The sequence below is a fragment of the Amia ocellicauda genome, chromosome 6 (genome assembly GCF_036373705.1).
Source record: "Amia ocellicauda isolate fAmiCal2 chromosome 6, fAmiCal2.hap1, whole genome shotgun sequence".
NCBI classification, from domain to species: Eukaryota; Metazoa; Chordata; class Actinopteri; order Amiiformes; family Amiidae; genus Amia; species Amia ocellicauda.
Window position 1 is genome coordinate 31,578,397 of NC_089855.1, and position 24,481 is coordinate 31,602,877.

The 24,481-nt window shown below is 38.5% G+C and overlaps 1 protein-coding gene across 3 annotated transcripts in view; it reads left to right on the forward strand.

The window, feature by feature from the left end:
- Nucleotides 1-187: 187 nt before the first annotated feature.
- The window catches only part of LOC136751355 (OX-2 membrane glycoprotein), a 34,880-nt gene continuing 10,586 nt past the window's right edge, over nucleotides 188-24,481 (forward strand). The window contains exons 1-7 of one of the 3 annotated variants that reach the window (XM_066706908.1): nucleotides 188-299; nucleotides 8,969-9,044; nucleotides 9,945-10,265; nucleotides 13,488-13,814; nucleotides 18,002-18,283; nucleotides 23,496-23,600; nucleotides 23,833-24,153. In XM_066706908.1, coding sequence (XP_066563005.1) covers nucleotides 288-299; nucleotides 8,969-9,044; nucleotides 9,945-10,265; nucleotides 13,488-13,814; nucleotides 18,002-18,283; nucleotides 23,496-23,600; nucleotides 23,833-23,846 — 1,137 coding nt within the window. In that variant the 5' untranslated portion in view covers nucleotides 188-287 and the 3' untranslated portion in view covers nucleotides 23,847-24,153. Of the gene's footprint in view, nucleotides 300-7,905; nucleotides 7,926-8,968; nucleotides 9,045-9,944; nucleotides 10,266-13,487; nucleotides 13,815-18,001; nucleotides 18,284-23,495; nucleotides 23,601-23,832; nucleotides 24,154-24,481 lie in introns of those variants that run through there. The other 2 variants (XM_066706910.1, XM_066706909.1) reach the window with 2 other exon arrangements.

Below are 24,481 nucleotides of genomic sequence, written 5' to 3' on the forward strand. Positions count from 1 at the left end.
TGATGTTAATACTACATTCACATTTTACAGACCATAAAACGAATTGCGTTATAACATATTATATGCATTTTATGAAATGTAATTATTTGTAGTAGTAGTAGTAATATCGCAATGTTTAACTGCATAGGAAACTGCAGGCAAGCCATTACTCAGAGGCTAATGTGTGCTTTATAAAGAAGGGGCGGGACGTTTTAAACGCTGTTCCTATACTAACTCGGAAACATGGCTTTGGGAAGCATTAAGGATATTTCGTTCAGGACGTGGTTCATTCTTGCAACCAGCACACCATGGTGAAGAAGGTAGGTCAAAATGTAATCTATAGTTTGAGCTAAAAATAAGAGCAATGTGTGACCGCAGTTTAAAAGACTGGAAAAATGTTGTTACGCTTATCGGATGGTGCTGTGATTGAAAAACACTAACTCAAATCTAAATACATTATCAGTGACAATGGGTATACTTAAAAATTAAATGGTCTCAAGTTCCTAAAACGAATAGTTGGACTAGTTCATTAAGTCAATGCTATGAGGGGGAAAAAAATAGGGGTTGAAATCAAAATATGCATGTATTTTTAAATCTATTTTGTAGTTGGCTAGTTAGAAAAAGTTTATATATTCAAATCTAGTGTTCTGCAACATACTTTGATAAAGATGCAATATATATATATATACAATTTAAAAAATAAACCGTAGCTTGCTAACAAAATATCCTAAAAGAAAACTTGACTATTGCTTGCTAAATAATCATATGGTTGAAAGAATGTAATGGTGTGTATATATTATATGTACAGTATGAGCATTTAAAAAGTGTTGTCACTTTTCTTTCTTCACTTTAGTAAGGCTGTAATTATTTGCAGAAAACACAGTGGTAGGTGATGGAGCTGGGGTGGTAAGTCTTGGAAAAATCTGCCCCAGGCTGTACTGTAGCTACCATGCTTCTTGTAGGAGTTTAAGTAAATATATCCTGTTGTGATAGTTATTCTACTAATTAGAATAATTGGCTTTTCAGACTGCTCTTCCCAAGCTAAATCTTTTAATCATTGACTCCATGAATGCCAAAAAATGGGCACAGGGAAACTGGCCAAGGAAAAGCCACTGTCATATTTACAAAACAGCCAGGACTGGCAATTTTTCAAACCTAAGTACAGTAATCAAGTGGCTAAACCTGTTCATGAATGCATTTTATTTACTTTTTATTCCATTTATAATTGTTTATTTTAATCCAACGTTTTTGTTTTGTTTGTTCATTTGTTACAGACAATGGGTTGTGTATTTAAGTATTGCTCCTGCTAGTAGTAGTCGCTGACGTTTTGTTACGTTGGTTAGAGAGACACAATTCTTAACCTGCCAGGAGAAAGCTGCAAACAATTGGCAAAATCAATGGCAGCAAATGTGTAAGTTTCAGATACAATATAATAATTATTATTATAATGCAATTTTGGCTTGTAAATAAGTATTGGATTTCTTAAGGAAGAATAAAATGTAGTTTTGCACAAAGGGTTTCTCTGCTAGATTTCTGGGCTCTGTTCTTCAGCTAGTTCAATACCTTCATAAACCTTCTTCTCTCTCCACTGAAGAGCTACTTTTCCTTAGGTTTGTGTTTAAGCAGTCCTCATGCAATTTGAATTGACCATCGCAGTATCTTAACCTATGGGTAGCCTACAGACTACTACAGATCTACTATGGATCAGTACCTTCAACCCTGAACATCTTGGTCTGGGACAGCCACGTTTTCTTCTAGTTTGACCTGTCTTGCAGCAGTGCTCTGTGAACCGACCGCTTTTTGTTTTTGATGGTACAAGTTCCTGGTCCCAAATCAACTCAGTTAACCTCTCATTTACTTGGTCCAGCTTCAGTTAAGAGACCAACACTGCCATCGCTGCCACTGTAGCTGGCATTACCTTTGCTGATGAGCTCAGTGTTTGGAATCTTTAACCGCTATAAGCATCTGCTGCCTTCCACGGCTTAGGTTTGTTTCCTTGTTTAAGGCCTCATTAGTCTCGCAGCCTTCCCAGGAGCACTCCTGTCCGTGGGCAGTCTGTGGGACACTTAATCAGGCAGGAATTCAGCACGTGGTCTAGCGGTTCCTAGGAAGGCGATCTGATCCAATGCAGACAGGGTGTGTCCCTCCATGGGCATCGGGTGGCAAGTAAGGAGTTACAGAGACAGGCTGGTACTTGACTTCCATCTTCACATCAACATCGAGGGGATTTGTATAATTATAAGCATCACAGACCTCACCATAATGTCATATGATGTAGTGCAGACACCATGTAATTCCGGAACAGGGTAGGGGAGACTTACAAGAGCCACACAAATAAACAACCCCCCCAAAATTAAATGAATGTCATAATTAGATGGAGAGAGAGAAATCAAAATGTTTAACATTCACCAATACGCTTGTTTTAATTCCAGTGATTTCTTCAGGTTTCCGACTGCGCTGTAAGTGCACTAGATCTGTAGTGGTTTCCTTTTTTCATTTACACTGAAGTACTGTGAAGAAACGTAATACAAATTAGCTAGACTCCACCTTGTATGTACATTTGTATGGCCTCACAGTTTTGAGAGAATACCTGGTATACTGGCAATATTGACTAGGAGGCCAGACTCCTTTAGGACCCTCCTCTGATAAATTACACTAAACATGCATACAGTGGAGAAACCATTGGCTGGTGCCTACTGACAAGGGGTGGACTTTGACTGGTCTAAGCAGCAGCAACATATTTTTCCTATATAGGGTGCTTTTCTCAGCAGGCATCCCGAAATGTCTGTACAAAGATGTATTGTCTAACAAAATTGTATTTAAAAAACAAAAGGGTGTACTCCCAATTCCACATAAAAACAGTGGTTATTTTGGGGCATTTCCACTATCTAGGAGCATAGTGTTGTCTCTATACATAAATAACTTGTATTTTCTAAATTCGTCTGCTCTTTTAAACTTTGCAGAAACGTTGTGCTTTGTTTTTAACACGCATCCAGACAACATTAAGAGAATGGTGGCTTGGGGATTTGAAAATAATTACAAATGTGTTTCTTACAAGAGGAGGCAGACAACAAGTGCACGGTCCTCTTACCCAGGCGTATGTAATTGTAACAGCAGTCCTAAAATCTGGATGAGAAGGTTAATGATTCAGAGCTTCGTAGTCATTCCCTGAGAAGCTCTATGCCTTTCTCTCCTCGTTATCGGTTTAAACTGCAGTATTTCTACCCCTTATTTCATAACAGAGTTTACTTGGCCTTGACAGTGTCGCCTTGGACAGCATCCCATCTCTGTTCTATTAAAGCAGACTCTGTTTTTTTTCCTCTACTTTTCTGATTACAGGCAGAACCAGACTTTTTCAATGCCCAACGGGGAGAAAGAGAAGGGATAGATTATTTATTTAACATTTTCCTTTCATTTAGTTTCTGCCAAACATTTTCATATTGTCCTGTTTGAATCTTGATTTTAAAAGAGATCTCTTCATTAGCCTCAACCCTGTGGTCACTCATCCCTCCCCCATAGGGGAGTACTCTCAGTGTGTATGGGACACTGTAAGGAAATGTCCTTTTAATAAAGTCTTAAAAATACATTCACTTAATCATTTCCTTCAATTTTGGAAACAGAGCTGTTAGAGGAAGCGGGATCTTGGTGTGTCTCGAAGCATTTTCCTAACAAAGGGCGGCACGGTAAGGTAGTTCAGGAGTCATAAGGGTCAGGGACGGTGAATTAAAAAAGTGAAAATTTGTTGAATTACTTTCCAATTCCTTCAGGACCCTCGTTTCTGTAAATTAAATTGTTCAGAAGTGCCTTGGCGAAATCAGAAGGGCAACCAACGTCTCCATCCCAACAGAAAGCAAATTGTGAGAATATATGTCATACACCAGAGCTGCAGATGGTTGACATTGTGTTAATTTCCAGTTCCAGAACTGAACTGGAATGGTGTTGTGTGTGTGTGTGTGTGTGTGTGTGTGTGTTTGTGTATGTGTATAGTGCTGTACAATTGTACTACTGTTCCCTATAAAGAAAGAATGGAAGAATATTAAAATGAAACCTCACAATTTATACAAAATTAAGCAACATTGCAGTCTACAGAGTCCTACACTCTACAATTGCACCTTTTTGTTAAACTTTGAATTGTTGTTGTCTTTATTATTGTAGTTGTTCTAAAATAAACTGCATACTAGTTTTCCTCTGTACTAAAAAGTGTGAACACATATTTTTAGCCAGGTGTGCTCAAACTATATATCATACACAACATATGTCGGAGATCCAGACCATATTGAAACCAAATGTATTTTCTGTGTTTCAATCCTGTCTGGTTTTATTTGAATTCTACATTCTTTTTGTAAATTTCTCCGTTCATATTGATTTTGGTGTGTCAGTAATATATTATTATTATTATTACATCACTGGATTATACTTACTGCACTGATGTTGCTTGTTAGTAAAAACCTGTTCACAGAAACACTTCTGTCATTCCATACCACACTACCTCTCCATGTTGAACACATTAAGACCCAGTCTCTTGTCTAGCATCTGCACAGTATCTAAAACAACTCACTTTTATATGTCTGCCGAAGTCATTCCTTGAGCACATCTGTTATCCAGTCTGAGTAATTTTTTTATTTCTGGATGGAGATTTTTTGTAGCAAAAGTGCTTACATATATTCTATATTAAATATATATTCTCTGCAAAAAATACTAAAATAAGATGTACAAGATTGTAAAAATACAACAACAAAACATGTACAGAGTAATTGTTATAGAGTGTATGGTTGTCATAACTGTAGTGTTGGAAAATAACCCTAATTAATGACTAGGTTAAATCAGTCTAGACAAACTTCTTATATTGTTGGTTGTAAGAATACCCAGTGTTAAGATTATTCCAGTCGTCTATGGCTTTGCTGGTGGGCATGTATTGGTAGTAGAATAAGAAGCTCATATGCATATATACTGACGCATTTCTGCAGGTGTGTGTTCAAAAGGGAAAGAGAACAGTCAACAATTCTGAAAACACCTACTTAATGACAGACTGTTAAAACCACAGATTCAAATTCTATCATCTAAACAAGCACTACCATATTTGTGGTTTTGACTAATTGCATTGTGTGAACCGTTAATAGTTGTTGATGCATTTTAATGTAATCCGAGATAACACCTACTGCACTTCAAAGTCCATCCACATATTTTCTAACTCGCCTGTACTATAAGGGAGGCATATTGTGAATCTTATGGGTGGTATACATTTGCTTATTAGAACTGAACACCGTATTTATAACATTCAAGTCCCTGCAAATTGTCTGTGCCAGAGTTTGAAAAAACACGCAGATGCCACATTAGATTCCCCTGGCACTGCCTGTTACAGATTCTTTACAATGACAATATGAAGAAAATATTCTGTAAAAAAAGGCCAAATAAATCAGAACGCTTAACTTAATTGCAGATTAAAAACATGTAACACTTGAATTTGCCTGTAAAAATCTATTGATTAATTTTGTTCAGACTAATATGTAGCCTACATGCAAACAATGAGTTGCTTGTTCTTTCAATCTAAATCCAAAGAAGTACAGCTATATTATCCTTTTCAAATATTATAGGGTGTGATTTAATTTGGCATGTTAATAATGCCTGAACCTCAGTATTGGTATCCAAGGTATTAGTGCAGCATGAAACGGACTTATTGTTTAAGGAAATAACACCTTATGGCACTTAGTAACACTAAGACTCTTCAAGAAAATAAACAACACATGATTGAGGATAAAATAAATAAATAAAAAACACTTGACCGTGTGATGAAGGCAGCTTTCCCTTGGCCATTACCGTAAGTTGCTGTGGTTTTAACTGTAACAGTCATAAACTCTCCTGTAAAAAGCACTTGAAGCATTAATTTTAGGGCTTTGGCTGTGTGTTAGGTCTTTCAACTAGTAGCAGTTAAAACATTTGAAACTGGCTTGTTTGCTCAGACCTACAAAAATGATCTGCAGCCAGACCGATATAGTAGCTAACCACAAGCATTTTTATTACCTGTGTCATACTGATTTGTAATTGTATTGTTATTATTAAAACTTCTAAAGGACTGTTTACAGTTTCTGTTTATGAACCCCCCGGCTCCTTCCCGCAATCCGTTAGATTTTTTCCATATTCATTTATTTTTCTGGCTGCTCAGCTAATTAATTGCAAAGCCTACACGATTTAACCCTTACATGATGCTGTATAAATATAATGACTTGCAGCATGGGAATTGAATAAAGTCATCATGTTTGGAAGATTCCAGCTAATGATACTCTGAGCAGGTTAGGGGTTGCCTACAATGAGGGAAAAAAGTATTTGATCCCCTGCTGATTTTGTACGTTTGCCCACTGACAAAGAAATGATCAGTCTATAATTTTAATGGTAGGTGTATTTTAACAGTGAGAGACAGAATAACAACAAAAAAATCCAGAAAAATGCATTTCAAAAAAGTTATAAATTGATTTGCATGTTAATGAGGGAAATAAGTATTTGACCCCTTTGACTTAGTACTTGGTGGCAAAACCCTAGTTGGCAATCATAGAGGTCAGACGTTTCTTGTAGTTGGCCACCAGGTTTGCACACATCTCAGGAGGAATTTTGTCCGACTCCTCTTTGCAGATCCTCTCCAAGTCATTAAGGTTTCGAGGCTGACGTTTGGCAACTCGAACCTCCAGCTCCCTCCACAGATTTTCTATGGGATTAAGGTCTGGAGACTGGCTAGGCCACTCCAGGACCTTAATGTGCTTCTTCTTGAGCCACTCCTTTGTTGCCTTGGCTGTGTTTTTTGGGTCATTGTCATGCTGGAATACCCATCCACAATCCATTTTCAATGCCCTGGCTGAGGGAAGGAGGTTCTCACCCAAGATTTGATGGTACATGGCCCCGTCCATCGTCCCTATGATGCGGTGCAGTTGTCCTGTCCCCTTAGCAGAAAAACACCCCCAAAGCATAATGTTTCCACCTCCATGTTTGACGGTGGGGATGGTGTTCTTTGGGTCATTCCTCCTCCTCCAAACACGGCGAGTTGAGTTGATGCCAAAGAGCTCGATTTTGGTCTCATCTGACCACAACACTTTCACCCAGTTCTCCTCTGAATCATTCAGATGTTCATTGGCAAACTTCAGACGGGCCTGTACATGTGCTTTCTTGAGCAGGGGGACCTTGCGTGCGCTGCAGGATTTCAGTCCTTCACGGCGTAGTGTGTTACCAATTGTTTTCTTGGTGACTATGGTCCCAGCTGCCTTGAGATCATTAACAAGGTCCTCCCGTGTAGTTCTGGGCTGATTCCTCACCGTTCTCATGATCATTGAAACTCCACGAGGTGAGATCTTGCATGGAGCCCCAGACCAAGGGAGACTGACAGTTATTTTGTGTTTCTTCCATTTGCGAATAATCGCACCAACTGTTGTCACCTTCTCACCAAGCTGCTTGGCGATGGTCTTGTAGCCCATTCCAGCCTTGTGTAGGTCTACAATCTTGTCCCTGACATCCTTGGACAGCTCTTTGGTCTTGGCCATGGTGGAGAGTTTGGAATCTGATTGATTGATTGATTGATTGCTGTGGACAGGTGTCTTTTATACAGGTAACGAGCTGAGATTAGGAGCACTGCCTTTAAGAGAGTTACCGCTCGTTACCTGTATAAAAGACACCTGGGAGCCAGAAATCTTGCTGATTGATAGGTGATCAAATACTTATTTCCCTCATTAACATGCAAATCAATTTATACATTTTTTGAAATGCGTTTTTCTGGATTTTTGTTGTTATTCTGTCTCTCACTGTTAAAATACACCTACCATTAAAATTATAGACTGATCATTTCTTTGTCAGTGGGCAAACGTACAAAATCAGCAGGGGATCAAATACTTTTTTCCCTCACTGTATGTCGATGTTGTATATTCTCTAGGTTTCAGAAACGAGGGTCCTGAAGGAATTGGAAGGTAATTCAACAGATTTTCACTTTTTCCATTTGCTTTTACCAGAAAAAGTGTGATTTTACTGGTTCTACAATTAATAACCAAAACCTCTCCCAGTTTAATTACCTGGAAGGTGTGATAATCTTGATTTTTTGGAACAGGAAAAGGGTGAATCTGACCAACGACCGAGACATTCTGCAGAACAGAAAACTGTGTCTTGAGAGATTTGTCTTTCACAGCATCTGTCCAGGATTGAGATGACCGTGGAGCGACATTGCCCATGTGTATGTTCTGTGTTCGTGTTGTATGTGCTCCGTGAGCCACACAGTATCCCTCACTTCGGAAGGACGTTGCCACAGGAAATGGGGCACTGACAAATTTACAGAGGGCAGCTGTTTCAGGTGGTAATAAAATACCTCTGGGGAAGAAAAACAAAACAAAACTGCAAAACAGGCAGTGGTTTTGATTCCCAAACTTTGACTTAAGGTTGCTTTTCTTCATGGTCATTGTAACAGCACATCCTGTTAAAGGCCACACAGCACATTCTGTATTTGCTTCTGTGACCCTGGGTCGACCCTGCTTGTTTCGGCTGTAGTGTGAAAACCAGGATGTGTGACGGTGTTACCCCGCTCTGAGTGCCAATACGAAAGTGGCTTAGCTCAGCCTGTTTATGTATGTGCCTGTTATGTTGACACAACTCCTCTGGGTACTAATAGCCTATGCGCAAGGCCCTATTTATTTGGGCTTAGGGGATTTGTTGCTTGTTTGGGCAGTGTTACTTGGCCAGTGAGGAAGGACCTATAAAACAGGATAGAAAAACATAAATCTCTAAATAATGGGAAATTCAATTGCATATTATAATTCTATGACCTCTGAATGAACTGAGGACAGTACACAGACAGTGGTTTTAAAAGATAACTGGACACCTCGTGTAAGTCATATAACTCAACTCTTACACTTCATGTAACTCATCGGTTTGGTCAGATAGATCCATAGACATGTCGAGTATTAACTGATACGTATACTTGAAAGAAATAATCATGGTATGTCTCCTTCTTCCTCGACAGACTAAAATGCTCGATGGTTTGCTTCACCGATGCTCGCTCATCTGTGTATCGCTAATGCTGGTGTGCAGGATACAAGGTATGTTTTGTTTTCTCCACTGAAGGGACTATAGCAAAACCACATCCTGTGTAACTAAGAACCCAGTACTCCCTGTAAACCGTTCTGTCTGGAAAAAGAGATTGCAGACTACTTTAGAGGTTACAAATTCACATTCAGCCTATCATACTTGTGTGGTGGATGGCAGCATATTAATTTGTCAATCTAGAACCATCCCAAGGAATTGACTTCAGACACATTGCTGCATAGAAACCTACAATGCTTGTGCTCTAGTGCCTTCCATTTTTCTTCTTCAATGCACTTCCTTTTAATAGAGAGCTTTAGATTCACTTTCTGTGGTCAGAAAAACAACTACAATCCTAGCTCTACTGGGTTGTTTTTACACATGGGGCATAAAACAGTATGTCCAGTTTTTAATGTCGCTGAGTGGCTTTGGAGAGGAAAAAAGTCTGAAAACATAAATAAGGAGTTAAAGCAACAAATACCGTTATTGTTATCAGAGAGGTTATGGGTTAAGGGGAAGCCATGCGAACGGGTGTGTCTTTAGATAAGATTTGAACGAAGGGAAAATGGGGATCTCTCTCTCAGTATCTGTCAGGAAGAAGCCGCTTCATCTCTTAATATCTCAGGAGACGCCTCTTTGAGATACAATCAGGTAACATTATCTGCATCAGATTTTACTTGTGACTTACTACCAACTGCCAGATGGATACCTATAAATTAACTGTCAAAGCTCCCATTCAGACCACATTCACTCATCAAATGTAATAAGTCTTGTTTTAAAACATTGGTGAATGGGAAACCTATGGACAGAGATCAAAACTCACAATAAGTTTGGGACTTCCAAATGGTGTAAAAAATAAAAATAATAATAATGTGTAACACACAAGTGTAATCTCACTCTGTATTTTAATGTTTCAGGTAAAGTCATAACTCAAAAGACAGTAACTGCATCACTGAATCAACCACTTACCATACGATGCAATCTGACTTTGTCGCGGGAAGAGAGTCTGCGCCAGATCAGATGGGAGAATAGGAGGAATGAGACGGTAATCATTTACACCCAGGATGATCCTCCCGAGCCTGATACCACAGCTAGACAGTACATATCTGTGGCTCAGCCAGATGCCAGTGCCATTACTTTCAACCCTCTAACCGCAAACGATGCTGGCTGTTACAAGTGCATCTTTAACGTGTACCCCACTGGCACAGTTCGTGGGGAAACCTGCATAACTGTTACTGGTAAGTAGCTCGGGGCTAGACCAAAGCAAGACTTTGACCCACTTGTGAATTACAAATTTGTACCCCATTGTGTTCTGGAGTACTGTGCAAATGTTTTAGGCAGGTGTGAAAAATGCTGTAAAGTAAGAATGCATTCAGAATTAGACATGCTAATAGATTATATTTATCAATTAACTACATACAAAGTGAGTGAACAGAAGAAAAGTCAAATCCATATTTGATGTGACCACCGTTTGCCTTCAAAACAGCATCAATTCTTCTAGGTACACTTGCACAAAGTCAGGTGTATAATTAAACTATGCCAAACGGGTGCTCATGATCATCAATTCAATATGTAGGTTGAAACACAATCATTAACTGAAACAGAAACAGCTGTGTAGGAGGAATAAAACTGGGTGAGGAACAGCCAAACTCAGCTAACAAGGTGAGGTTGCTGAAGACCGTTTACTGTCAAAAGTCATACACCATGGCAAGACTGAGCACAGCAACAAGACACAAGGTAGTTATACTGCATCAGCAAAGTCTCTCCCAGGCAGAAATTTCAAGGAAGACGGGTTTCCAGATGTGCTGTCCAAGCTCTTTTGAAGTAGCACAAAGAAACGGGCAACGTTGAGGACCGTAGACGCAGTGGTCAGCCAAGGAAACTTACTGCAGCAGATGAAAGACACTGCTGATGAGTTGTTAACCGGGGGTTGGGTGTAGTTTTTGTTGCTTTGTTGCCGAATTGTTCAAGGTCGACTCTGTAAGGCTTCAAGATCGTCTGATAGATTGATTGTGATTGGCAGGTTAGGGACCACTGGTCTAGACCTTACACATAGTCAGTTGATCAATCATCAATCATCAATCCTTTAATTTGTTTTCCCATACCAATCAGTACCAACTTGTGAAAGCCTTCCCTTGTTGGTACACGGCTGGAATCTGGACTATGCCATACGCTGCCTATGATCTATATTCCTCATAGAGTGGTTGACAATTTGTCAAGTGGTGCCTGAGTTCTGTGGGTTCAGTCAAGGTTTCCTCCGCTTGTCACACAGCAGCGCCTCCTGTACATTCACAGGCTACTGACTGGTAACTCTGCAGTGTTTTCAGTGGTTTAATTTTTTAATTATTGATTTCCTTGCAGATGCCCTTGCAGGTTACACAAGCATTACAAAAGTGCAGCAATACAATTCAATACAAAACTGTGAGAGTGAAAATAAGTTATTTGAATGTCAGATGTCATTATATTAAGGAAACAACGATGCCAGAGGCACTTACATTGTGACCACCTTGTTTTTTAATTTGATATCCTTCCTTTTTATTATTTTGCTACTTTTACTCTTGAAAAAACAGTGCAATGAGAATAGATAAGGTACTATAAAGTTAGCACTTAATAGACATTTCCTGTGTGGCCACAAAAACAACCACATAAAAGGGAGCTTGTGGTCTCTGGCATGAGTCCAGGCTTTAGCTGAAGCCAGTTGGAAAGTCTCGGCCAAATAATTTTCTCCCGAATCCCCATGGTTACAATGGCCAACGTCTACTGCTGAGTTAACCTCACAGTGACTGCTTCTATTACAGGCTTGCTCTTACTGTTTATAGGTTTTGGTGAAGCAAATGACTAAAATAAAAAGCATTAAAATAAATACTTTTGCATCTGCATTCAAAGCAGGCTGCACAAATGGTGAAGATGTTCCCCCTGGTAGCTAAATATAGCATCTTCAGGACTGTCATTACTATTCATTCAGGTTTATGGATTTATTTTATTTTATTAAGAAAGAAAAAGAATGTGACTGAACAAATATAACATTTAATTAGGGGTGGAAAGTAACGAATTACAACTACTCTCGTTCCTGTAATTGAGTCGCTTTTTCGTATACTTGTACTTTTTTGAGTATTTTTCAAATTTGGTAATTTTACTTCTATTTAAGTATGGTTTGAGTGAAGTATTGTACTTCGCTACTTTTTAAAAAGGCATGGATTACAGAGTACAAATTGTGTAGGCTGTCACGAAAAAGCAGAATGTGTCTGACAGACAAATAGACCAATCAATGAAGAGCAATACATTCAAATATCCAGCATCCCGCCCACAGCAGCCAATCACAGTGTGTGTGATGTTATGGTTGGTCAGTCCATTAATCACGGATTTGAGGTCAGTCCGGCAGCAGTGAGGTGAGATAATGATCTGTTTAGCCACCAGTATTAGTCAGCAGAGGTGAATATGGTTTAATCGAAATCGAAGATCGATCCAAATGAGCGTTTCACTTCGACCATTGAATTGAAAGACGGGGTCGCGATGTATTTATTTGACTTCGCCAAACCAAAATTATTTCAGGTATCAGAAAAAACAAACGACAGCAGACAGTACATATCTCTGCGTGTGTGCATTTCTCCCGCTTATCTGCTCTTATATGTCACTAAAAATTTAAATGAATTGCCTCTACGGCTTTTCAGCTGTGAATGTAATACATTAGAAACACTTTCTTCTCCAACCGCGGGACCCGCAGTTTATGCGGCAGGATATACTGAACACAATATAGCCGACAATCTGGGCTTTGTAATAATTAATAATTGTGAAAGGGTTGGTGTTGAGTCCTGAAACATGATTTTCTAAAAGTATATTCATGTATTATTGTCATTATTAGCATATTTGCAGCAGCTGTAGCTCTGGTCTGTCTGTCCTGTGATCGGCTCGGCTATCTTTCCTCGATCTCGTTGCAAACCCAGGTCTCTGGATCAGTGTTTGATCATTACCTGTTTGATGCTAATTATTTTATATTATAGGGCACTATAGGCCTGTCCTGAGCGGCTCAGAGTTTCTGACGATCCTGCAATTCAATCATGAAACTCCAGAGAAACTGTTCATGCAAATCTAGAGCTACTTAAAGTCCATTAAAGTGTGTTTCATAAGCCCTACTGCTCACCTGCATTTGTTATGTTTTTACTTTTTCTTTTTAAATGAGCTATTTTTTTACTTTTACTTGAGTAGTTTTTTATACCAGTACCTTTACTTCTACTTCAAAGTAACAGTACTTCTAATTGAGTAGGATTTTTCAGTACTCTTTCCACCTCTGCATTTAATGTATGTAGATCTAAGGCCTGTGGAAGTATTGTACAATCACATCAGCCCTGGTTAATGTTGGAAAGAGGTCTCCAAAATGCTAATAATAGTAATTATAATATATTGACTTAAATATACACAACAAATAACAAATTTGGCATTTGTATATATATTTTGTCCAGATGTAGTGAAAGCAGAGAAGAACAAGACGGCTATAGGTGGGAAGATGGTGAAATTCAAGTGCACCTATGGAATAACCCAACACGTGCAACAGGTCCTCTGGAAAAAAATTAATGCCACTGGGACTTGGGACATTATTTCATATTCCAAGCTTGGCAACGTTCATCCCAGAGAGGGTTTCAGAGACCGCTTCACCATTAGCCGGGGGCTTGAGGAAACAACCCTTCACATCGCATCGGTCAAGCCAGAAGATGAAGCTTGCTACTCATGTCAATTCCACACCTATCCGGAAGGGACTAAGAAAGACATCAGCTGCCTTACGGTTTTTGGTAAGTTTTGACCAGTTATGTTTTCAGTGTTTCCTGCAGTCCTTGTGAAGGATTGCCAGGGGAATACTGTGCCATACCTCCTACAGTGCAGGTCCCTAATATAATGGTCTCCGATACTGAGATTAGTATTGCCAGATAAGAGGGGAGATGCCTAGGCTTGATTTATATTGATTTATATGAACCTTTCGGTTTCGGCTGATCAGGACTGTACACATATGCCATGAACTGCTTTCATTGCGATCCCCCCCAGTTACGCTCCCACTCAGTACAGGGGCCCTAGCAAATCCATGCTGGTGACACAGTATTGTCCAGAAATCAGAGCACATTGTTCACATTGCGCCTTCACAAGAAAAACTGCTTGCGGAAAGCTCAATCATACACATGTTGTGTATTGCATCTTTTTAGGTAATATTTTTTAGAAGCTAACTAGGTTATCCTGTAGCTTTTAAAGTACAATTAGTAGTTTATGAATCTCAACAATAATTTGTACTAGTACAAGTTGTACTACTTTGTTTTTTTTCTCACCGAACTGGCACAAAACCTGTGGCTGTTGTATCAATGTCTTTTGAAGTTGATAATTTTACACAAAAGTAAATAAATACTTCTTTTTATATCATTTTAAAGAAACTGGAAGCCACCCAGATCTCAAAGTGATTTAACACAGCTGTTCTCCTAATGTCTTTCTCATTATTCCTCTTCCTGTGTTAATCAGTGCTGTTTAGGCAGTACATTTTTCTTCTGACTTTCAGGAGGAGCAAACTATTCCTCAAACCTCTTTGTGGTAGCTTAATTTACTGCTTTGAAATGATTTATATAAACTGTAGAATGTATCCACTTTCTACATCTTTGAAACTAAGTGAAGTAAGTTGGTTACATTCATCTAACTTTACCAGCAGCAGAGAGATCAGTAGCGGTACAATAATATTTTCTATGAATCAATTGCTATTGTCTTTGTGTGTGTGTGTGTGTGTGTATAATAGTTATAATTACTTAATTGTGCATGTGTGACTCTTCCGCTTTCAAGTGATTTGCTTTCTTATTTTGTGTAACCACTGAGATTTGTTTACAGTATACTTGTCAAACTGTGTTGTTTGTAGATGCTATTTGCAGTGCTTACTAGGGAGAGGAATGAAGTGAACTTCACAACTGTGTCTAAAGGAAACTCCTATTCTACTGTAATGCACAGACTAGTGCGCACAGTACAGTACAAACTCCTGCCTTACAGTAAGGAGAAATTGTAAACAACAGATGGGTCCCATCCAATAAACATCAAACTGATTATTTCAACTGCAACTAGTTGTTAGCCTCTTAAAGCAAGAATGTGCTCACTGCCTGGTAATACAGTACCTAATTTTAAAAGTCTACCCCAATAAAAGAACTAAGTAAAATAACTACTTTTAGGTCCTCATGACTCTGGTCCTGTGCATACCTGTTCAATCACGTTCACTTTTTAGTTTTTTTAACTAGATTTAAACTAATATAATAATAATGACCAGGTCTATGAATAATCTTTATTGCTTACAGACCAAAATGTAATACTTAGACTTATTGATTTCACAAGAATACGCTTAATTCCTCGGTGGAAAACAGTCATAAAAGCAACCACCTCGACTTGCTCAATCATATTTGCACTTTTTTTAACCACATTCACCATGACATGGCAGGATTTGTTAGCTTTTTTAAATTTTATTTGCAACAGCTACTTTACCAAAACTGTCAATTTGAACTAGTGTAGAAGACCGTCTACTTTTCCTCTCCTCTCTTCACCTCTCCTTGCCTCTGTTCTCCTCTCCTCTCTGTTTCTAGAAGTTGTTTTCCAAATATTTCTATATATTGGTATGTAAAATGGATACTATAAAGTTAAGAATTGTGTATTCTATATATTGGACTGGTTGCATCTGCTTTTTTTTTTGTATATAATTTTTGAATTCTTTACTAAGGGGTTTAGTCTGAGTAGAGTCATTCTGTTGAAAATAAGACATTCTGAAAATGTTGTGATGGAAATTCTTTACCTTCTAAAGCCATGAAACACTGCATGAATAGGTTTCAAAATCCGTTCATGATTTTTCATGCTTGTTCTGCTTTTTCTGTTGGAAAAAACTAAACTAAAAATGTTCTACAAACATCGCAAATAATTTGCAGACATTAAATAAGCTAACGCAAATAAGGATGACATTCTGTTTTCAACCTGGTTCATTCTCGGTCAACAGCAGCTTCCTTATTTTTGGATAGAACATGTACTGACCCAAGATCATTTTTTGTCAAAATAAGTCAAAATGAAGTTCAGTTTATAAACAGGACTTCAATTTTAATTTAATTATTGTATTGCAGCTAGTGATTTTGTCATAACTTTTATTTATTTTACTTCTGTGAATAACATTTGTATTTTCAGGCAATCTATTTCACATCAGCTGAAACCCAAATGGCATACCCTTGCAGAAAAGAAGGACATAAAAAGAGCTATTGTAGTACTTTAATGAATTCAGAACACCACCTACAGTGTGAATGTGTTAGTGTTTCTTACTACAACCAGACCCTGTGTGTCCTTCTGTCGTATTCTTTGCGGGACAGCCGTGCCTTTGTTCTGGAAAAAGCACCATCATTCGATTTAACGGTTTCAGTGCACAACTGTCTTTTTAAGAGGTTTTAAGAACCATCAGTTATTGAGTCTGTCATTCCCATCAATTGTGGAATAACTTATTATCATTTAGCCCTGATCACCGCTGCGACAACCACAGCAGTCAGTTCAAACTGTCTCCCTAACAAATGGTACTATCTGCCTGGCAGGATTTGACAAAGTAGATGCCAATCCAAATTGTTCCTAATTACAACATCATGGAACCTAATCTGTAACAAAACTGATGTCATATTTTTGTTCCTGACAACTATTGAAAGATTCCTGCTGTGTGCTGATAATGGTGGTATTGCTACGCTATCTTTTTTTTGTGTTAGAATAACTTATGGTGCAAAGACGAACTAGGTGTACAGAACTTTTAAGTCCTTTTGTCTCCTCGCACTACTTGGCACAGCTGTTTCTCTGACTGCTATGGATGAACATTTTTCCCATGGGTACTACACCTGCAACTCAAAATGTGGTTACCTTTGGTTTGCCTGTCTCCCTCCCTCCTTTCTGTCCGATGTATGCTGTTGGAACAATTTAGTCTATGGGGAACTCCTAGGTGGGCAGGTACATTTTAGGGGGTAAAGTTTAACCACCCACCCTTCTGGGCAACCAGCATTAAAAAATTGTCAGACCCTGGGAACTGGAGTAAGTCTCTAGCTTTGCTTTGTCTACTTTTTCCTGCTGTTTCATTTTGTTTACAGTAAGTTGCGCCTTCTTGCTTAGGCTACTTACATTTATTTGCCAAGGAAAACGTGTATTCTACTAAAACCGTAAACTCAGGTTTCAGTAAATTGGGTAAAGTAAGTATACAGCACAAGAATAGCCTAAATTATAGCTATATGTTTTGCCTCACCATAGATGTCTGTACACTACATAAGAACATAGGAAAGTTTACAAATGAGAGTAGGCCATTTGACCCATCATGCTCATTTGGTGTATTGCTAGTAAGGCTGTACAAAATATTTGACTAACTATGAGAAGTAATCAAATTGAGAATGGTTCAAAGAAAAAATAACAACAGCCACAAAACAGCCTCTCAGGCAAAACATCCACTAGGACTACTAAATCCCTGATGCTTCTGTTTGGCATGGACAATTCCCAGCACATTTCATTCAGGCAATGTTGTGTGAGGTTGCAGTTTAGTTCTGACGAAGATGATGTGAGAAACACTGTGTAAACGCATTACCCTGACCGCAGGGATTCATTAATGTTCTCTGTTTGGTGCACGATAACATTGTCTTCATATATCACAGGTCCCATTCTGGAACAATACCCATCAAGTACAACTGTATCATTATGCATGCATTTATATAGTATATTTGTCATTATACGTTTTATTCTATTTTGGTTTTGTCATTTGTGAACAATGTTTTCTCTTTGGTGTAGTTATATGTGAATGTACAACATTGGTTTAGAACCTTTCGACAACACCCCCTGGAGTCATGGACGATTCCCAAAATTTCTGTTGCCACACAATCCCTTTGTTCTTCACTTTATTGCAATGTTGCCTAAACATAACTGTTAGCTGGGTTGCTTATGTGTAATGGTTCTGTTTGTGTTGCAGTTTTGCCCAAACCCCATATAAACTACAAAACTACACAACCGGGGGTCATTGAAGCCAACTGTACAGCTGTGGGAAGGCCTGCTCCAGAGATTCTGTGGAATGTGGAGGAAGATAACCGAACCCTGAACACCGCCACTTTCACTGAAGACCGCGGTGATGGGACCACGCAAGTCATCGGTACCATCTCTGTAAAAGCCAGTTTACTGGATGACAAATCTGTCAAGTGCATAGTACACCACCGTGGTCTGGATTCACCCATCGGAGTGTCCATGAACACCAAAAGTGAGTACAGTTCCAACTACTGAAAATCTTCTTAAATAGCTCCCGTATCTTCAGATGGGATTTTGTAGCCTGGTAGTACACCTGTGTGTTAGAGAGGGGGCTTCAGTTATGTTTGCCACCCTAAGCAAGTGATGTGACGGAGGATTAGTCCAGTGGTACTATAACCCTTATCCCTGTGGAGCCACAGCCCTGTGGATGTTTTAGGCGGCTTCAAATCTGCGAGGAATATAGACCTGGAAATCAGAGGTAATTATAAGCCATTAAGAGCACAGAAGGAGATAAAACCAGGAGTACCTCTATATCATCAGGACCATGGGTGAGGATCACCGTAATAGAGGCATCTTCAACGTGGGCAAAGTAACTTGTAAAATCCTAACCAAGTCACAAAATAAACTCCTTTCATAGGGTTTATTTAAAAATGTATCGTGTAACAACATGTCTGCACCTTCAAATAATTCAAATTAAGTAATTTCAGTTACATGGATGTAATGTCCACTTTCTTATTTTTCTCTCTATAACAAACGCACTGATGTCTTCTTTATACCCCTAGCAAGAAAGTAGGGTGTTTCAGTTGGTCCATCAGACAACAGTGCAACCACTTACCACTCCTGAAGAATTCCTCTGTTCTTCAGAATGCAGGATTGACTTGCAGTTCTCCTTCTTTCACTGTGGGATTCAATGTGGTTTAACAAAACTTTCTAATCACGATCATTTGCCAAGCAGGATTAGTTTATGTGGTTGAGCAATATGCTTTTTGTATACTGCGCTGTGCATAACATGATTGTGCAGTATTTTAGGACTTATGACACAACTGAACTGATAGAAGTAGGCAAGATTGCAAGCGGAGTTCTTTCAGTTATCACACTCGTCAGAAACTGATGAGTGTGGGAAGGAACAAACAAAAATGGCAGACACATTACTGGAACAGTCCAAGCAACAAGTTGTCATGTGTAAGAGAGGGAACTTCTTTGCCCTCTAATTGTGTTAGTTGTTTTTTCATGGTTTACTTCTTGAAATGCAGTGCCACAGGGTAATATTTTCTTTCAGTACACACAAAATAACAAACCTCTTCTAGAAACACATTTAACACATGGCAAAATTGCAATGCTTCTATATTCCATGAGATGACCACATCTGTATTAATTGCAGATTTCAAGGTTTTAAACACTAGATTTTATCAATGCACTTGTACGGAAAATGCACAATTCAATACTAAATAGTAAAATGCTTCAATGCATTCCAAAACTAGTAATGCAGTGAAAAGAATGAGCGTTGGCACAGTTGTTCTTCATAGACACAATTAAATCAAGAACAGCTGTAGGAGTTCTGCATTAAGCAAGAAGGATTTGTTTGAAGCAAGTTGCTATATTCCTGTCAGAGCAGAGAAGGATGGACCTTCAGAATAAAGGCCACATTATACAAATTCCAGTGCCAAAGCATAATTTGTTGGTTAGGATCTTTGTACCCTATGAAATGTGAATTCAATGCTCTGATTGTTCAGGCAAAGAAAAACAAACAAACAAAAAACATAGGCTATTCAAAACTGGATGCTTCTTGGTGCAAAGCACCATTTCACTCTGTCATTACTTCCCCTCTGTGTAAATGCTGTACTATCCTAAAATATATTCCTTGAAAGTAAACACTGGGCCAGACGGCCAGCACATGGATTGACAGAGTGAATCGGGTTGGATTGTTTTTGCATTTCAAGCTGGCATCCTTTGTTCTTCCCCCATTCCTCCCTGGCAGTGGGCTTTCAAAACACTCCCAACATGCCACAAAAATATTTTTTCTCCTGTAATGAACGTTTCTTCATAGACATTTTAACAAATGAAATATGAAAGTTAGGTCTGGATTTTTGTTTTTTTGATTTTATGTGTTCTGACATGTCAGTGGGCCTATTGTGTTCACAATAATGTATTTATTTATGGCCTTATCCACCACTGCGTATAGACTTGATTATCAATGTAAAGGGACAATCCTACCTCAACCAGATTATACCACATGGATTAAATCACAGCTCATGTGCTTTGCATTGGCTGGCTTTGGTGACTATAACCATGACTACTGGTATATATTGTAGCATGATATTTCTGGACACAGTGTACCGACAACATTGATGAAATTGTATTTCACAGTTGTCCTGTGAATCTCCCAAAACAGTAATGCCAGGTCACTTGAACACAGTGGTTCCAACAGTCAAAGGTTTTGAATACTCAATGTGATTTAGGCCAGGCATAGGCCTACTCTTTAGCAAAGTACATATGTGAACATCTGTCTGATGTATTTGGGTTTGGTGATAAAGCATTTTACATCACCATAAGAAGAACAGAAGAGGAATTTATATTTAAGACTATGGGATTATGGCACACAGCCTGCACTTGATAGAATCTAACTCCTTGCCTATTTTTGCTGGCTGACTTCTCCACTCGACTTAATCTATTGTTTTGAAAACTTAATGCTTCATCTCGGAGCCAAGAAAATGTAATGATAAAAAGAAAATCCAGATGTATTCCAAAATGATTTTCTGACATGAGAAAAAACTTGAACTTATTGCATTCGCTACGATGAGATTTCAAATTCAGCGTGGCTCGGACAGTGGGGAAAAATACTTGTCCAGGGAATTTGATCATTGTGTTATTTGCAGCATGAACCCACTTCTTTACATCTTGAAATGTAAAACCTTCGTTCCCCCCAATTCCCAGAACATACTGTAGAAAGTAGTGTAGTCAGGGAAAGTTAACGACTCCGAAATACATTTCCAATATACGATTCTGTCAATGTTGTCTGTACACTGTCCAGAAATATCATGCTACAATCGCAAGTTTAGGAAATTGACCATTAGAGGGAGCTAGTGGGAAAAGAGTCAAAAGCAATCTTGCAAGGTGAGATGACTAGCTTCAGCTAATATCTCTCACTAAGTATTAAGCTGTGGTGAGGTCTAGGGTCCATGGATTTAATGCCAGGGAAGAGTCCGAAAATGCGGAAGGCAGCCAGTACATTTTATAAAGGAGAAACTCTGGATTGTCTGTTTGATTTAGTGACAGAGTTCAACAGCCACGGTATGGATTAGTTAGTTCTGAAAGGGTATGGAGGTTATGCGTCCTATTAAGATTGTGGTTTATCTTGTCTTTTGGTGCTCTGTTTTGTTGCCCTTTCAGAGTTATTTTTCTATCCGTGGCTTGCAATTGCTGCTTTTGATGGGTGAATCCACATGTCATGTAGAACAGACTTTTTATCATCATCGTCTTTGAACAGAGTTGAATGAAGTTTTCCCCCAGACTATCTCCCATATTTATTTCTTCGAGTTTTCTGTCTTGGTCTGTTTTGGTCTCTGGGGATCCAGTGCAGTATTTGTTTGGTCCCGCGATGACCCAGTCTTCTTGCTATGTGTCCGGACAATTTTTGTCTGTATCCTGGCATATGTCTAACACTCTTTTGTCTCTGCTCTCACCCATTTGTGTCTTTTTCCATCTCGTTTTTTTTTTTTTTTCCCAAGCCTACATCTATGTCATGCTTCTTTGTTTTTTTTTAAATCTATGTTGGGAACTTATTGCTCTGCACAGGGAAATTAATACAGTAGATACGATACAATTACTATAATAAGACTCCCCATTTTAAAGTCCACTACTTCAGACTAAGACTGACACCTGTTAATTGTTAAATGTTCTTGGTGTGTGTGTAGGGCCTATCAATCTAATGTGATAACTTTCCAGTAATGTTTTCCATTTGATGTACATGATTTCCAACCTACTACCAGTTCTTTGCATCAACTTATCTTGGGCAAATTTGAAGGGAGATTCAACTTTGTAGTTTATACACTCTTTTACACTAGCATAAAGGTAGACTTTTAATAAACCCAACCCCCATGTTTCAGAATGATGCCTCTGCAGGAATATTAACCCAAGGTAGCAAAGTTATAAGGTTAAGCAAATTAAAATAATTGGCCGGAGGTATTGTATACAGTAAACAGATTTAAACTTTTTTTTTTTTTTTTTAATGCACTAACTTCTGTACTCAAATATCTACTCAATATTGAAAAATGCATTAAGAATGAAGGTATTATTCAAATGTCTCGGAGGCTGATGACACAAAACAGATTTGAAAACCTACTTGGCTCCCAGGTTTATTCAAATATTTATTTATTTTAGTTGTGCTCCCTTGAGTTATCAGACCTCCCAAGTTATGGCATAAAGATTTGATCAATAAGTAAATATTTATACTTTTGGCCAAATGTACTGCATTGTAGATACCATGCACTAAAATGGACATAGCTTTCAAGGAAAAATAGCAAATCTGTGTGCTTTGCAGAGGATCTTTAGCATCTCCATGGCTTATTATGAGCTTTATGAAGATATGTAATGTAAAAACATTCTGTTCATTTATTTGCTAATTGTGTTCAGTCTTCTTGCCAAGTCTGTGACCAAGTCTTTTTTTTTTTTTTTTATCTATAAACCATAAAGGTTGTTGTACCAGATTAAGAAGTTATCATAAGCTCATACATACTTTTTATTTTGTAATATATATAGTATGCAATATATTAAATATAGTGTAACTTTGCAAAGACATTGAATAACATAGCTGTAGTGTACCAAGTATGTGTAAAGACAATTTGATTTGACCACAAGCAGCTGTCAAAAGGGAGATACTTGTTTTTCGTGGCTCATAGCCTAAGCTATTTTAGTCCTCTACAATTATAGGTTTCCTTGAAGTAGTTAAAAAAACATACAAATCTACTGTATATTTTCAACAATCAAAAATCAAACAACCCAACAAATAAAACCTACATTTCCAGATGTTGATATTGAGGAAGAGTTTGTAAAAAAGCCATAACAACATGTTTATTAAGCAAACTGTATTTTCTTCTAACTATCTAAAACAAGGTTCAATTTGGAACATGACAGAAGTATAGTTCAGCAGAAGTACAGCAGAAATGACCCCAAGGTCTCTACCTTACAGAAGGCACACACTTTAACTCTGCACTATTTCAAGTCACAACTTGTGGTTAAAAACCAACAACAAAAAACAAGGTGACTCAAAAATGCCTCGACACCAAATTTGTTTTTAGATGTGGTGGGCGCCACCACCTGTAGAACAACCGAATGTTTAAGGAATGCAGGATTCAGTAGTAAGATGTTTTGAGTATTTCTGCACTGTAAAGGTACCCATCTCGCATCTGTGGCCTCAGACCATGTCTCATTTGTTTCTATTGTAGTTGGAAAGGCCTTGACGATTCTCATAACTGTGACGGTCGTGGCTGTGCTGCTAGTGATGTGCCTGTGCGTGTGCCTGTGGAGGTGTTTCATTCGAAAGGATGATGGTAAGTCACTATTGAACATTGTTCTCTGGAAGCAAGTTCAGCCCACTCCATTCATTAGCAAACGGCTCCTTATGGTGTTGTCACCTGTTTTCTTGTTCTCCCTCTCTCTAGCTGACTCACACTTTCATTCGCTCCCCAAAACTCCACTGCTTTTCCCCTTCTCCACCAGGATGGGACTGACTTCCTGTTTTATATCGTTCCTCTGCCAAGTCACATTTTCCATTTTGTGCAGGTGATGGCAGGTAACGGGGCATCAGTCAGGACTGCTGGAGATGTAGTATGAGCCACCACCTTCATATTTTTATGCTTCCCAGGCCGGAATCTGAATTAACTACAAAACGACTTTAGTTTTTATTTTACAAAAGCAGTCTTTTTATTACTGACATGTGTGGGCAAAGGAATACTATATCATATGTACACCTCCATAGTCCACAAATACTTAACATATTGACTATGACCCTGAGATGCTGTTATAGCCACTAAAAATAGAAATAAAACTTACCATATTTGGTGGCAGAGCAAGGAAATGTTAAGCATCTTGTCCTCTGGCTGATCCTTTGTTAAATGTACGGTTCATTTAAAGAATGTATATAGTGTCACTACAGAATAAGAGTTATTGGATTCTGTGTGCACTCTGAAAAAGGGAAGGTGAACAGCACAATATAAGGAATTAAGGCATAAGTCATATTCACAGTACAAACTATGTGTCCCATTATCTTGTTTGCTTTATTCCAGTCGTAACAGCCTGGTTTGGACTTTATCCGTTCCCCAAGTATTACTCATCTTGGGTATAATCATCAAAGTCACAACAGTTTTGTTGTCTCGTGCTCAGTCCAAAGGTACCCATAAGGGCACATACTTATGAGTTCTGCTGTGTTTTG